This window comes from Uloborus diversus, chromosome 7 (assembly GCF_026930045.1).
Source record: "Uloborus diversus isolate 005 chromosome 7, Udiv.v.3.1, whole genome shotgun sequence".
In the NCBI taxonomy this organism is placed as follows: Eukaryota; Metazoa; Arthropoda; class Arachnida; order Araneae; family Uloboridae; genus Uloborus; species Uloborus diversus.
In genome coordinates this window covers 10,281,268-10,297,896 of record NC_072737.1, presented here as the reverse complement: position 1 = coordinate 10,297,896, position 16,629 = coordinate 10,281,268, and the positions used below count along the sequence as shown (strand labels likewise).

The 16,629-nt window shown below is 33.1% G+C and overlaps 1 protein-coding gene across 1 annotated transcript in view; it reads right to left on the bottom strand.

Annotated features, from left to right (window-relative positions):
* LOC129225911 (DNA-directed RNA polymerase, mitochondrial-like) overlaps positions 1–10,691 on the bottom strand; it is a 78,173-nt gene extending 67,482 nt beyond the window's left edge. The window contains exons 1-7 of the mRNA XM_054860444.1: positions 10,423–10,691; positions 9,000–9,119; positions 5,602–5,760; positions 5,453–5,521; positions 2,354–2,455; positions 745–891; positions 550–646 (exon numbers count right to left, since the gene is read on the bottom strand). Of these exons, the coding sequence (XP_054716419.1) occupies positions 550–646; positions 745–891; positions 2,354–2,455; positions 5,453–5,521; positions 5,602–5,760; positions 9,000–9,119; positions 10,423–10,557 (829 nt within the window). The 5' untranslated portion in view covers positions 10,558–10,691. The remainder of the gene's footprint in view (positions 1–549; positions 647–744; positions 892–2,353; positions 2,456–5,452; positions 5,522–5,601; positions 5,761–8,999; positions 9,120–10,422) is intronic.
* Positions 10,692–16,629: the final 5,938 nt, after the last annotated feature.

The window sequence follows — 16,629 nt, the reverse complement described above, 5'->3', positions numbered from 1 at the left end:
AAAAAGCCTATCTATGAAAAGTAATAGGCTTAACTGGTTACAAAATAATAATTTTACAAGTTCCTAGTTTTTGAAAACCCAGTGAGATACACAAAGTATTTACTAATGTAGTACATTTGCATTAATACTCATTTAATGTGTTTTCCATTTTAGAATTCTTCATTCACCAATTTCATGGAAAAACAGAATTTGTCCGCATTACAGCTCACATATTTCATGCAAAATAATAAATTAAAAGGGCAATGAATTAAATTTCGTTCCTTAAGAAAACACAAAACATACGTGTAATTCCTTAAGCAAAAAACTTGTTCATTACCTTTTAAAAATAATTTATTTTCGATGAAATGTATGAGCTGTCACGTGCAGGACAAAATGCTGATTTTTTTCGTGGAATGGCGCTAAATGCAAACTGTGATGTTCTAACTAATTTTTAGATGAATCTCTTTCATGAGCCTTTCTCGAAATTGTTTTTCGAAAAATTATTTCAGAGAATGTTGCATCTCTAATATATATATTCATATTCGAAGAATAAAAAAATATTTCAAGGACACATACCATGGGATTTTTTCTCCAGATTTTTGATATTCTTTAAAGCATTTGTTAGTTTTTTCCTCCATGTTTCTTCACATTCCTTTAAGTAGTTCCTCTAAAAAATAAAACAAATATTTAAGAAACTAAAAAAAAAAAAATCAGAAGTTTCAATCTAAAATGGTGAAAAAATGCAACGTGCAGTTTATCGCTTACTGATTTCTGAACTTTCTCACCAACAGTAGACAAAGCATCCACCGAGTGAATCCTCAAGCTGTGGCATTCTTCAGATTGAAGTTGAAGTGTAGATAATTCTTTGATATTTTCCTCCTTGAAACAAAAGTTAAAATGTTTCTCTCCCCTCTAAAGGAAAATAAAAAGCAAAAGTGAAATTATTAGTTTGAAACTACTTTAAGATTGCAGCACCAATACTGAAAAAAAAGAAGGAAAGAAAAAAAAGAAGAGAATGTATGTATATATTTTTTTTTAAATCAAACACTAATGAACATTTTTTTATATTCTGAAACAATTTGCTACATGTGAAAAAAATTACATTCACTACAAACAGCTTTTTGAAGTTACTTCTCAGGCAGGGTTCCTATTAAAATCACATTTTAAATCAAGTGATTTTTCTTTAAAAAAAATCATTGATTTAAATCAATTGATTTGAATTAAATGATTTTTTTCACAAAATTATCAATTAAAATCAATTGATTTTACTTTTATAAATTAATTTTGCTATTTTAGACTGTATTGCTCCACATTTAACTACACTGCATTATACTTTCTTATCTTCAACAAGCAAAACTACATAGGTCCCTCTTTCTGTGTGTCTAACGGACTTTCACTCGATATTGCTTTTACTTCAAAACTACAGTTTAGAACAAAATAAAAATTTGGAGTTTTTCTTATACACCATGACTAATATAGCTCAGAAAAGTAATTGTTCAACATATTATTTTACACTAAAAATGTAGATAATAATGGAAACCTTGTCTTTAAGCAAAGCATAAAACAAAATCATATCTTAACTAAGCATTATAACGTATCAATAAATCTTAAAATATTATTCAATAGTTAGAGAACTTATCTTAATTTTAAAAGTAAGTTGAATGGATTCATCTATTGAATAAAATACATCATGTTCATAAATGTAAAATAATTAATATCTACAAATTTTTGAAAATTAAAGAAAAAAAATCTTATTTAAATTTTTAAAAATCAGACTTTTTTTTTTGTTTTAAAAAATTTTTAAAAATCACAAACCATGTTCTCAGGTAACACACAGCCCTGTGCAGGGATACCCACGTAGGGAGGGTCATGACGCAGACTGCGCCACTGAAATTTTTAGGGGGTAATTTTCAATTTGGGGGGTATTTTTAGGGGGTATGGTGTTTGGAGGGGTATTTTTCAATTTTTAGAGGGGGGACTCTTGCTTTTTGAGAGGGGGTCTTTGAGATATTTAGGGGGGTGCCCTTGCTCTTAGAGGGGTGGGCAACCCTCACCCTGTGACATTATAACTTTAATGGATCCATTTATACTACAGAGAAATAATAGAAAAATGGAAATCATCTGCTTCAATGAGTTGTAATGCAATTTTACTAACGTTTTAATTTTTACAATAATATTGTTCCTAACTCAGGTTTTCCCTGCAAATATATCTCATTTTTCTTGTTATTGCCATTTAAGAAAGTAAAATTAAGTGAGGAAAGGAAAGTAACAAGTAAGAAGCAAAAATTATGGCTATTTTCAACACGGCATCAAAAATTAAGAATAATTAAGAAGTTAAAAGGAAAAAAGATGCTTGCCAAAACACTGAACTCACCCCGTAGTCTTGTTCATTCAGCCTGTTTAAGAGTTCACATGAGTAAGTTTCCCCTTTGTTATACGTAGGCAAACATAACATGGGATCCACAAACCCTAGAACCTAATAAAGGAAAAAATTCCGAAGTTTATTTTAGAAGGTCACTAAAACTAAAAAAAAAAAAAGACAGTAACATTTAAGCATTAAATCTAGTTGCTGGAGTCAGAAACAGAGTCTCATGAGCAGTGAATAAATTAAATATAAAAGAGCTATAGTAAGATCATAAAAAAGTATGCTAGCAATCAAAATCTAGTATCATTTTCATTGTGTATCATTAAAATATTTTTCTGTTAAATTTTGTAAATCAAAAAGTTCCTGGTCAATTCATTACGACGTCAAATCGATGTAAAATAAATTCTTGGAAAGTTATTTCAATTTGATTTTAGGCTATAGAGGTACTATTTCATTGTAAGCTTTTTTTTTTTTTTTTTTTCAACATTAATTCCAACTTTTTAGTTTTTGTCAGGCACAAAAATGGCTACGTTTCCATACACCTGTTTTGGAATCATAAGAAACCCATTACTCACTGCAGAAGAAATGAGCAAATACTGAGTTGAACCCCTCTCTCAGGAGTATTAATGTAGCCTCCTCTTCCAGGAAAAGAGTAAGATTTCATACAACAACCCCTCCCCTCTCAAAAAAGAGAAAAACTTTCAATACCATACAGGGGTGCTCAGAGGGGGGGGGGGAATGACACTAGTTGCACCATCAAAATTTGGGGGTGAGGGATTTTAAATTTATTTATTTAATTTTTTTATTGATTAATTTTAATTTTAATTATTTATTTCATTTTATTTTATTCTGTTAATATCTCATTTCATTTATTTATTTATTTAGTTTGCGCGTGTATGTTATTGGCGTAGCACAGGACTTTTCTAATAAAATAATAATTATTATAAATAAATAAATAAAAATATTTTTAAAAAATTAATAAAATAAAAAAGAGAGCTAAAAAATAAAAAAGGGAATATGGGTTGAGAAATTTTTTTTTTTTTTGGGGGGGGGGGGAGCTTGCGCCATTGAACTTGGGGGAATGGGCACCCCTGATATCATAGTCTACTACATGATCCTCTGCTCATGATCACCCCTTACTTATGGATGATTGCTAAGATTGCCTGCATTGAAAAAAGCGTTCCTTTTAACCTCGAAACACACACATAAAATTATTTTCCATCATAGTTCTAAATTTTAACTTTCAGTCCAATGGCATTACATTATTTCTTAGCTGCAAAAAAGTTAAACATCGAAAGCAATTCAGAAGTCTCCAAAGTTTTCTTCAAAAAGTGAAAAGATTTAGATAATCATATCCAATGCTGTTCGGCTGAAAGTTTCAGCAAAAACGCCATTTTGGAGATACCAGCAACCCTTTCTTTACTCTTTGGTTTCTAAGCCAGAAAAAGAACTACTTTTTTCGGGTAACTTCCATTCTTTATACTGAATAAGGAAGAACTTATAACTATTTACTCTTTATTTGTGGCTACGATTGAGACAGTGAGAAGCAAAGGGATGTATGTGGACATTTTCAAGTTTTGAGTAAAACGCGTATAAAGATAACGTCCTAGGTAAGCTCTCATTGATTTTTTTTCATCATGCTGTATAGCAGCAACCACCAGGGCTACTAGTACCATCTCGTGCCCCGAGACAGAGGATAGATTCACCTACCATTTGTACTGGTTGCCTCCAAATTTTTTATTTTGCCACTTACATCCCTTTGCGACTCACTGCCTCAAATGTGTATGCAAATTTGGGACTAATTAAGAGTTAGATTTTTCTACATAGTCATATTATAGTGAAATAAGTGCAACATAAAAATGTTTTCATTTGCTAAATATATTCCACTATTATGATTTAACTTTATTGTTCTGCCCTTTGATCAAGTACAGTAGAGCCTTGTTTATCCAATCCCCGGATCAAATTTGTAGATTTAAAAAAAAAATTGTATTTACTTAAATACAAATATAAAATTATGATTGCAAGAACAGAACAATAAATATGTCAAATATATTTAGTTTCCATTTTGATTAAACATATAAACCATACAAAGGTACAACAAATACATATTAACAGTCCAACAAACAATATGGGGTACTTGGAGTTTAACACAATTGCAGCTGAACTATAAACAATAATGCATTTCCAAGAAATGGTGCTATATAGTTTTGTTACAAAGCATTGTTTTTTGCTGTAAGAAACTATAAGTCTGCTGCTTTAAGAATTTGTTAGCTAGTCATTCAGATTTTTGTGTAGCTAGGTTTCTTTGCTCTCAGTTAGACCGGAAAAATGCTCTACTGTACCCAGAATTAGGGTATTTGTGCACTGAATTTAAGAGGTGCTAAAATGTAAAAATGTAGAATATTTTTATGTGTTTTGTACGAAAAATCTATCACATCGAAAGTTTGCTCTAAAAATCTAGTGACTAAAGTAACAGATTTTATGACATATGCACAAAGAGCATCAAGAGTTTGAATAACAAAAAAAAGTTTTAATGTGGAAAAATGAACAAATAAAGCCAAAAGAGAGGTAGTTCTTTTTTTTAACGAGTGCAATCCTTCCCAATTTATATACATACTAACGGTACCCCCCGCACGGCTTTGCCCGTAGTAGAAAATTAAAAGGTCATTTGGTTCGCCTGTATATTTATAAATAATGGATTTAAGAACTTCACGCCAATTTGCTATGCTTATTTGCTCGCCTATGTTACGGTAATTTGCTAATCTACATTATGATAATTTGCTCGGCCACGCTATGATAATTTGCTCATTCATGTTTTGATAATTTGCTCTGTAAAAGTCTTTTCGAAAAATTGCTTTGAGATGCATACCCCCATGCTACAAATTAATTTTGTACCAAATTTCATGAAAATCGACCGAACGGTTTACGCGCTATGCGTGTCACAGAGATCTGGACAGATATCCCGACAGAGATCCAGATAAACTTTGAGCTTTATCATTAGTAAATATATAAAAGTTTCTGGTTTACAACTAAGAAAACAGTCTTCAGTGAAACAGCTTTCATATAAATATTTTGCGTCACAAAAAGTATGCAAAAAACTTGTCATACCTCTATGACCTTCTCTTTTTGTTCATCAACAAAAGTGCATTCTTTGAAAATATCTTGAGGAGAAAGTCCCTGAAATGAATGAGAACATTCAATAAGTAATTATTCTGAAAAAATAAAACTTTTAGATGGATGAAAACTTTGATGCATACTTTTGTTTTCATCTCATTAACAACATTTTGAATTTCTTCAAAATCTATGAACTTGCTGCGTCCAATACATTCCAAATATCCTACATATGACTGCAAGTTGGGGGCCATGTCATCCTCCATCATCAAAGAGAAGACCTTTTTCACTTTATCCAATCGACCCTGAAAAAATATAATAATGGCTTGATGTCTTGAACTACGAATAAATGGCTTTCTACATGTACGAGGGATGTTTTTAAAGTAAGTAAAGATTTTAAAATAAACAAAGGACAAGTACATATAGAGCAAAAAAATTATTGCACAAAAACCTATAGTAATACACTGCCAGGCTTAGTCATTCCAGTCGAGGACTGCGGTATCGTTCTTATTAGCACTCCTCAGCCCGGCATGGGATGTGACTGAGCTGGAGGTGGAAAACCTCTTAAGGAAGCCAAGAGTGCCAAGCAGACTGGTAGCTAATGTAGAATTAGCTTTGACCAGATGAGTGACTGAAGCAATGGTTCGGTTCAACTCGAAGATTGAAGGCAAGACAGGTATATTCAGTAAGTAACCGCCCTATAGCCAGGGCTAAGGCAGAAATACTTGAAATACACCGCCAGCTCAGTCATTCCAGCAGAGGACTGCAGTTTCATGTTTATTAGCACTCCTCAGCCCGGCATGGGAAGTGACTGAGCTGGAGGTGGAAAACCTCTTAACAAACTGGTAGTTAATGTACATTAGCTACCAGTTTGTTTGGCACTCTTGGCTTCCTTAAGAGGCTTTCCACCTCCAGCTCAGTCACTTTCCATGCCGGGCTGATGAGTGCTAATAAGAACAAAACTGCAGTCCTTGGCTGGAATGAATGAGCTGGCAGTGTATTTCAAGTATTTCTGCCTTAACCCTGGCTGTAGAGTGGTAACTTACTGAATATACCTGCCTTACTCTATTTTTTGACATTGCTCCCGTGATTTCCCAAGCATTTGTCATAGCGTGGTACAGGTTTTTGTATACCTATTCGTAAAATGTTGATGCCTGTGTAGTCAACCATGGGGTAACATGTTCTCTGAGCTCATTATTGATGTTGTGCCATCCACAGCCAAGGAAAGACTTTAGATGCCAAAACAAATGAAAGTTGCTGCAAGCAAGGTCGGTGCAGTTTTGAGAATGTTCAGTCTTTCAAAGATGTCCCAATGAAAGCCCTGTAAGCCTGTAAGCGTGTTGACTACACAGGTGGCAACTGTCTAGAAATAGGTATACAAAAACTTGTACCACGCTATGACAAATGCTTGGAAAATCACGGGAACAATGTCGATAAATAGCATGAAGGTAATAGATTTTTGTGCAATACATTTATTTGCTCTACCCCCTGTACTTATTCTTTTTTAAGTCAAAACAGTACTTACTTTAAAACACCCATTTCACAAGAGAAATATAGACACTATAATTGGGGTTTGGGTTGGGGCAAACCTTACCAGGCAGCAGTGCAATTCTGTGATTAGGATCTGAGAATGCTGGCAGGTTAGGTGTGCCCCAACTATAAGTAGTTCAGTGTTTCCCAACATGGGGCACATACCCCACAGGGGGCATTTTGTTTGACTCAGGGGGCAATCCAAGAATGAGTTATTGTTTTGATTTTTAGTATTTTCTCTTTTTACATTACCAACTTTTTTCCCTTCCTTTTGGTTCTTACATGTTGTTTTAAGTCAAATTAGAAATGGTCTCTGATGGTTATGCCACATGAATATACTTTCAAGTTTTGAGTAATACAAATCACCTTATTAGCATTTGAATTTTAGAGGTGGGTGACAGTCAAAAAAAAAAAAAAAAAAGTTTGAGAACCACAGATGTAGCTATTCATTCATGAGTATTTTTTATTTATTTGTTTATATTTTAAAGTTTTTTAGTTGGGTGGGGGGGGGGCACTCAGGAGACAATTTTTTGGCAGAAAAGTTTTGAGAAATAATTTTAGTTTACAGACAGTTTTACATTTTATCCAGGTCTGGGGCAAATATCCAGTAGGGATAGCACAAGGATGTGTCCCTGGTTTTGGTCATCAACATAAAAAGGGTTGTTGTTTTTACAGTCACATGACATTCTGTAAAATCATTGAATTTGAATGGAGTCAGCATGTCATTTATCATTTATTGGATGAGAAATGTTCCCATGTTACTTGAATTGACATAATTAACCCAAAAATAACCAAGGACCACCTATGAATAATTATTGGGACAAGGGTAATGCAAAATCCTGGCATGTCACATGATAATTAAGAAGGTGACAGAATTGGAAGGGCATTTTTGGCACTTCCGCAAAGGATCTATAGTATGGGTCTGACAGCAAACAACTTGACCTTGCATGAGATCATTTGAGTCAGTGAGGAGCAAAGGGATGTAAGTGGACATTTCCAAAACGTTATGTACAACGTGTTAAAAGATTACATCCTAGGAAGGATTTCATTAAAAAAAAATTTCTAAATCATGCTGTACAGTAGCCGCTACTAGGGCTACTAGCACCATGTCTTGCCCCAAGACAGAGGAGAGGTTCACCTACCATTTTTACTGGTTATCTCCATTTTTTTAATTTTGCCACTTGCATCCCTTTGCTGCTCACTGCCTCATTTATCTTTGGGTTGAAAGAGGCGAAATTCTAATATTGGCACGATGCCAATAACTTATTGCAAAAACAAACTGACTTTCCTCATCCTTATTTTAACAAATGGAATTATTTAATTCGTTGTCCTTTCAAAGTTGATTTACCAAGAACCCTAGACTTTGGTCTTTTCTTTTAAATATATCCTCAAGTCCTTTACTGAGGAAATAATTTGATTTGCGGAAAAATTAAAAATGTTTATTAGCAAGAGCAAAATGAAAACAAACAATTAAAATTGTGAATATATAAAACTCATCAAATTTTAAATAATGAAGGAAAACACCACTTCTAATCCAATGAGATACACTTGGGAGAATGTCAGGTGCTCGAAACTCTTCAATCTTTGGAGGAACAGAGACGGCACTTTTAGGTGCCGAGAATGGATACATAGTACAGGGTTTTTCATTTTCTGTCAAGAATGTGTGCCTGAAATATTTTAATTTCACGTTTTTTTTCTACAGTATGTTGAGTTCTGAACAAATTTATAAAATGTTTTTTTCATACTCCAGACTCCAACAGGTTTAATTTTGGAATTATGATTTTTAGAAAAAGTCACATTTCTCTGTATACAGTTAAGTTTTCCATTAATACGTTACGCTTCATATGTTTGATAATGTTCTGCAGGTAAATTCATAATGTATGAATTTATCTTGCAGAACAACTTTTGTCAAATGGTTTTATGTTGCAAAACATCAGAAAGTATTCTGCTTCGGGACATAATGCCAATCATTAATTCAAAAATACTTATCAAGTAAATAATAAATAGTACCTACTTTTTTTGACCAGCCAAATAGCAGTGAATTGTAAATCTCAATGTTCTTCAATTCGTTGGTCTGATTTTTTGTTTTATTTTTTTCTCTGTAGTATTCAAAAGCCTGTTGAGCTTTTTGCACCTAAGAGAAGGAAAAAATATTTAAGATCAGTTTACAAACTAGTATAACCAGCCAAAAAAAAACTATGCAGTAAAAAGTGAGAAACAAAATAGACAATGGAATTAAAAGTGAACTCTTTATATAAATTTAACTCTCTTTTTACCACTTCTGTTTGCACTTTTTACTGTCTCTGAGTTTTCATACTTATCAGATTTTATATGATAAAGTAAAATGATACAAAATTTCATCCTTTTGTCCACGTGAACATCGTGAAAAGCTAAGCTTTTTGTTTACAGCCTATCCCAATGACAGTGAAATTTTTAATTTTGTAACCAAGGCCATAATCAATAGTTTATTAGCCAGTTTTAGTGCAATGTTAATCCTACCCCTAGAGTTGTAGTTAAAAGAAATAATTGGAAAAACAAACCTTGCTATAGGACAGATGTCACGGTATAGAAAACCTTTCTCGCATTCTGCAAAATTTATCTATCAATTCAAAAAAACTTGGAGACAATTATAATATTGCAATTTTTAAATGCCCTAATGTCACTTGTCATTAAACGTACATATGTAAGCATTTGTGCATTTTATCATTTAGCAAGATTTAGTGTTTTATTTGGCAAATTATAAATTTCCCCCTTCCCAAAAATTTAAGTTTGGGGCACCCATACTCCAAACTTTCAATATTTTGACTTTCTGCTAATTCTGAAAATCCAGTATGTGGATGAAAATATTGAAAATTGCTCTAAAAACTTCAAGGGGAAAGAAAGGTTACAATGCTGAAAATATTTACATGAGACCATAAAACTTTACATGAGACCAAAATATAATTTTATTCTTTTAATATTTCAAGCGCTGACACCTCTCTTGAACAGCTTCAATGCCCCTTTGGGGCACACTCCCCAGTTTGAATACCTCTGGTTTTTGGAGAACATTTGGAACTCCACAAGACTGCAAAAAGAGAAAGTTAAAGGTATTTCTTGAGTAAATAGCACTTCTTCATATTACTGCGAGAAAATTTTTTTCTTATTGCATAATATTTCAGGTGCCACTGTGGCCCCTTTTGTAATTCTACACACAAGGTTCAATATCTACACTGCTATGATTTGACATAATATATTCAATGACCAAATGATTAAATTCGCACTAAAAATAGGGTTATATCATGAATAGTCAGAGAATTCTTTTCTGTTCAGTTAAGTATTTTTCAATTTATAAAACAACAAACTCTAAAAGGAGCCATACAGCACTTTATTTATCTAGTGTGAAGAAAAACAATATGGAAAAAATCAAGAAATCGGAAATTGAAGAACTTTATACTTGCCTCATCTGCATTAATGCTAACTTCAATGTAAGATTTCAAAGCTTGAGATGCATATGCTTCCTTAGCAGCCTTTTCCTGCTCAACTTTTTGTGCCAACAAGTGTGCCATGGCAGCAGATTTGCCCTTTTTGTCCATCTTCTCAGCCCCCTTTTTCTTTGGTTTATTGCCCTCCACCACCTCCTGCTTTTCTGATGCTTTCTTTGATTTTTTCTTCTTCGGACGTGTGCCCTTGACGCTGAAAATGCCGGCTTCGGCATTCAAGTCCAGGATTTCATTTTTGTTAGTAGTCCTTGATTTGATGTTCAGTGAGTCAGTTTCCCTTTTCACAACGTGCGGGTTTTTGATTTCTAATACTCGTTCATATGTTTCCAGAACTGAAAAGAAAGATGCATTTTAAAAAGTGAAATACAATATAGTTTAACAAAAATACAGTGGAATATTCTGCAATTATCTCCAATACAATCATAAATGTCGTCCAGGGTCGTAACCAAGCATATGTTTTGGGGATGGATTTACCAAACACATTACTCGTAAAATATACACATACAGGATCATAAAATTTGATTTCATTTGTACATTTTACTGTTGTTACATTAGGCTTTTTAAATAAGAGTGCTGTTTTAAGGACATTAACTTGAGCAAATGTAAAAAATGACATGTCTATTAAATAAAGGGAAGAAATCGGATGCCTACACTACATAACTTTGCCTTTGTTAAATATATGATGCTTTTTTTAACAACTCATGCGTGAACTCAAATATGAACATACTTAAATTCAGATTTTTTGAGTGATAAGATGTGTTAAACATTGAGTTTGGCACTTTCAAATTTAAAGAACTTTGATGTTTTTGTTAGCATCAGGTGTTCAAAACTTGAAGGAAAATACTTTTAAGGGTAGTATGGAGTTCCTGGAAAAAATACATTTTTGCGCACCCACATGTGTTACCACGTGGCGAGTGGATATTTGCAGGCCTAACCAACAGTATGTTAAATTCAAAAGCGATAGCTTTGTGCAAGGTAAATTAGATAAAAATGGAACAACATTTAAAAGCACAAAAAGGATAAAAAGTTTTTGAAACGCAGATATGTTTCAGAGGCAATAGCCTCCTTCCTCAGTGCGAAGTTTTTCTTCTACAAATTTTGTGGTTTTACCGTTTTATCCACACATTTCTTTTCGTATTTTGAGAATTCTCAGTAAATTTGAATTTTGGGTAATTTACAGACCCATAAATAAACTTTCTTTTTCCAAACTGAAGGACCCAATCCAACCACTTGATCAGTGGGGCATATATCACATTCCTTGTCAATGTAATATCGGTTATGTGGGACAGACAAGGCGTTCACTTAAATTTCGTTTGAAAAAACATGAAAACCACGTTAAAAAACAGGAACTGAACAAATCTTCAATTGCTAAACATTGTTGGGACACAGGGCACAATTTTATCTTTTTGGAGGCCAAGATCATTTGCAGACCTACAACAGTAGGTGAATTAGATTTTCTGGAATCCTTTTACATTCATAAAAACTTAAATAATCTTTGCAATGAGTCTTTTGCTGTTCCGCATTTTTAGCCTACTTTCCCAGTAAAAGTCAGAAAAAGAAGAAAAAAGCACGAAAGAAGGCTTAATGCATCTTAAAAATATCGTGAAAAACAAAAAAAAGTCAAAAATAAATAAAATAATTAAATAAATATTGAAAAATTAAACATTGGAAAGTAGGGTATTGAGATGGGGAAAAATGTCTGTCGGTCTGTCTGTCTGTCTGTCGGTCTGTCTGTCTGTCCCTCCCTAATAACTTTTGAATGAATAGTCCGATTCGAACAAACTTTTTTTTGTTCGAACGATCTTGGCGAGGACACCTCATTCACTTTTTGATTTGAACTATTTTTTGTTCAATTTTGAACAGTTCAAAAAAACTTAACATTAGCGCCTACGGGGAAATTCAAGGCAATTCCGAACTGTGAGGCAAATTTGCTTCAAATAAGCTTTGTAGGAAAAAGATTTTGATGAAAAACTTGTGTATAAACTATCTTTTTGATTTGAACAATTTTCCGTTCAATTTTGAACAGTTCAAATCCCTTAACAATAGTGCCTACGGGGAAACTGAAAGTCAATGTAGATTCCGTACTTGAAGGCGGATTTACTTCAAACAAATTTTGTTGGAAATAACTCTTGACGCCAAACTCCAGACTTCGACTCCGAGAATTTAGGGGCACTTGACTCCGACTCCGACTCCTGTGCCCGACAATTAATCGGACTCCGACTCCCCGACTTTGACTCTGACTTCGTAGTTTTGGCAAAAATTTATACACGGTGGACAAATGACTGACTCCGATTCTTAAATATACGACTCCGACTCCTTTATCTCAAAATGAGATTGACTCCGACTCCGCAGCTATGGTTTTAACTGTGAAATAATTATTGTTGATATGACTTGTTTTTATTTTTACGCTAAAGTTTCAATTTAGGTACTCAGTTTTTGGCGAATAAACTCGAAGTCATTTATGTTTCTACATAAAGATATGCGCAGACGATTTTTTTTTTTGACAAAGAAAATTATTTCTTTAAGTTGACATTTTATTGTTTTTTTTTTTTTTTTTTTTTGGTAAGTGAATTAATTCATTTAAAAAAATGTTTTTTGGCAACAGGGGAAAAGAAACGATTTTTTTTTTGATATGATGTATTTATTTGAATGAGCTGATTAATTTTAATCATTATTTTCTCGTTTTGAAAGCCGTTAAAGATTTTTTTAATGGAAAAAAGTGTATTAGCTGCTTTGTTTAAAAGTTCCTGTTTTTTTTTTTTTTTTTTTTTTTTTTTTTTCGCATAAAATTTTTTTTAGATGAGTGGGGAATATTTTATTCCTAGAAATCAGCTTAAAGTATTTTAAAAATATGTTTGAAAAAAATTTGCAATTTTAGCTATTTTTGAGAATATTGATCAGGTACTAGAAAGTAGTATAGGTATACGGGAAAGTAGGCTCATCTAGTTCTAGACAGAACTTCTTGTTTCTCCAATCTTATTCAATCTTACATGTTAGAATACATCATATTTTGCCTCAGCACTCGCTAATAGCTGATTGGTCAATGTTTTTCCGGTTACGCATTTAAACTCTCCCTTGACCTTGATTCATCCATTTGTTCATTTCGCACTGAGGAAGGAGGCTATTGCCTCCAAAACATGTCTGCGTTTTAAAAACTTTTTATCCTTTTTGTGCTTTTAAACGTTTTTCCATTTTTATCTAATTTAGCATGTTAAATTAACTTAAACTGTTTGTTTCTGTCCATATTGAAATAAAAACACAGATAAAGCTTCTAGTAGATGACATATTAAACAATGGGTGGTCAAATTGATGTCATAAGGCAAATTATATCTACCTTTGAACAATTCTTCATATGGTTTAACTTTTAACTTGACCTTAGCTTTATGTCTAAATGCAGGCTTAGGAATAAGTTTCTGTTTCGGTATTGTAGAAAATTGAGCAGATCTACAGACAGGCACATAAAACTCTGAAAAAAAATCAGGTTTAGATTAGTAAATTTTAAAAAATAATAACAATACAAATACCAAAAGAAAAATTAGCACAACTCGGTTGGTTCTAATCAATTCATCAATTCCCAATCAGACATCAAAAAAGAGTCCTTCTTAAAACTTCGTATTCACCCCAATGCTAGTAACAGCTGTTACTGGTAAAAGGAACCTGAAAATTCAAATTTTAAACGTGTTCAATTCTTTGTACAGTAAAACCTGTGAAGTTGACCACCCTTATAAGTTGACCACTAAAGTAGTGCACCACAGGTGGTCAACTTACACAGGTTTCACTGTATTATTGAGTAATTTTTACATGTCTTAGATGCTTGGTATCATGAACCATTTTACCGTCATGTGTGGGACAATCCAACTCGATAATTTCACCAACATTTTAATTAAACAAGAGTAAGGACATTTTTTAATCTTTACCTTTGACACAAAAACACTCCTGATGCAGTAATATTTTTATTAAATAGCTCTGCTGCTTAAAATTTAATTAATTTCAAAAATTCAATTAATTAATTCAATCGTCATGTGCGGGATATCCAAAGTCAACCTCTTGTAGTTTGCTGTATGCATTACTTAATATTTGTATTCTATTAACAAAGCAATGACGAAACAAATAGTAGTTTCTGAAAGATACACTTCTAACACAAAGGAAACATATCTCATTTGTTGAGAAATAATAATTTTAACCATCGGGAAAAAAAAATTGTACATGTGGCCATTCTACTGAAAACATTCATTTTGTCCTACATGTGACAGTTCTTCTATTTCATAAAAAAATAAATACTTTTAAAAGGTTATGACAAAATTTTTTGCTAAAGAAGTCAGACAAAAATTTGCGATTTCTTAAGCAAGTAATTTTTGTTCATTACCCTTTTGAATTATCATTTTTTATGAAATGTATGAAGTGTCACATACGAGACAAAATGAGTTTTCCGTAAAATGGCCCCATGTGTTACATTTTAGCATTTTGCTGTTTCAGAGCCTTTTTTCTTCCTCAGCATGTTTTGGAATTACGAAATTTTTTATTATTTCCTCAACAGCACACATTACAAAGAACGTACACACACATCTTCAACATATGACTTCTTGAACATCACAACTTTATAGTTCATTATAAATAACTCTCATTGACAAAATTCTATGTTTCACAGTAAACCCACCAATATTACAACAGAAACAAATATTTTGCACAGTTAGTTAGCTTTTCTTTGATACACTGTTTTTGACTCAATCTGTCTACTGCAGGGGTTCCCAAACTGTGGGCCGTGAACAGTGTGTTACTGGGCCATGGACACAGTTCGAGTATCTGACCCAAGACAAATCTTGGGGTCTTAGTTTCCGTTTTTTTTGAGCAATCACGATTGCTTATTGTTCTCATTTGACTGTTTTGATATCCTATCTTTTTATTTTCCCACCGCCACCCTCTGCAGCATCACCGTCAACCGGCTCCTCACGATGCTGCTCCTATAGCGAAAGCCGTCTCCAGGTTGCATCCATGTTCTACACACACGCGCAAACATACACAACTACACACTCACACAACTACCCACACATTCATGCCTGCTTACAGAAACAAACTCATATGCCTACACACACATTCACATATCCCCCCCACACACACATTCATATACACAACTACCCACACACTTATGCCAGCACACAGACACAAACACACATGCCTACACACATACACATACCCCCTACACACAAACACCCATAACCCCCACACACAAACACACACGCCGACATACACACACTCGTGATTGCGAAAAACATAATTTGAATTCAAGATGTCAAAATTCAAATTATTTTTTTTTCTTTTTGAGAAAATTCACATATTAGATGTACCGTCACTCAAAAGCTCTCCCTGGCTCATAGGCATTAAGGAACTTTAAGATTAAGAATTTTTCATATTTTTTAGAAACTTTGCCCTATAATTGAAGATGATATCCAATGAATCAGAAACTCCTTTAAAGAAAAATGCCAAATAAACTAGTATTAGCTTCAAGCATAGAGGCTTCAAGCTTCAAGTTAAAAATGCTCCTCCTTTGTTGAACTGAATCAGTATTAATTGAGGGGGTTTTCGACAACCTACCTGTTGAAATGATACTTTTCGTTGCTGATTTTTCAACAAATAATAAATAGAAATGTATTGAATGTTGCGAGTTATTTGAAACTAAAACTCAGTTTCAATGCAGATATCAACTTCCTCATAGAGGAAAAACAGCGTCAAAAATCCCATGGAGCTTTTTACTTTAATGGCTTCTCTTTTTGAACGCAATAGTTATATTTTTTCTTAAAAATTATTTTGAAAATTGTTCTTGTACAGTATATCTACATCAGTTCAGCATCAGAGGAGCAGGGCATTAACATCTCTAGAACTTTTGTTTTTAACCCCTTCCGTCAGAATTATGAAATATTTGACCAAAAATGTTGATATTTGGTACACAATGTACTATGGTAAAGGGTATCTTATAGACAAAATTTTGAGTTTGTAGGAGAAAAATTAAAAGAGTTATGGCACGTCCACTATTCCAGACTTACCTTTTTTAAATCAATATTTCATATACAAAAACGATAAAATGCCAAACAAACTTCTTTATATAATGTTCTACAAACAATTATAAACATAATATAAGCGTTTGAAACGATTAATTAAAGATTATGT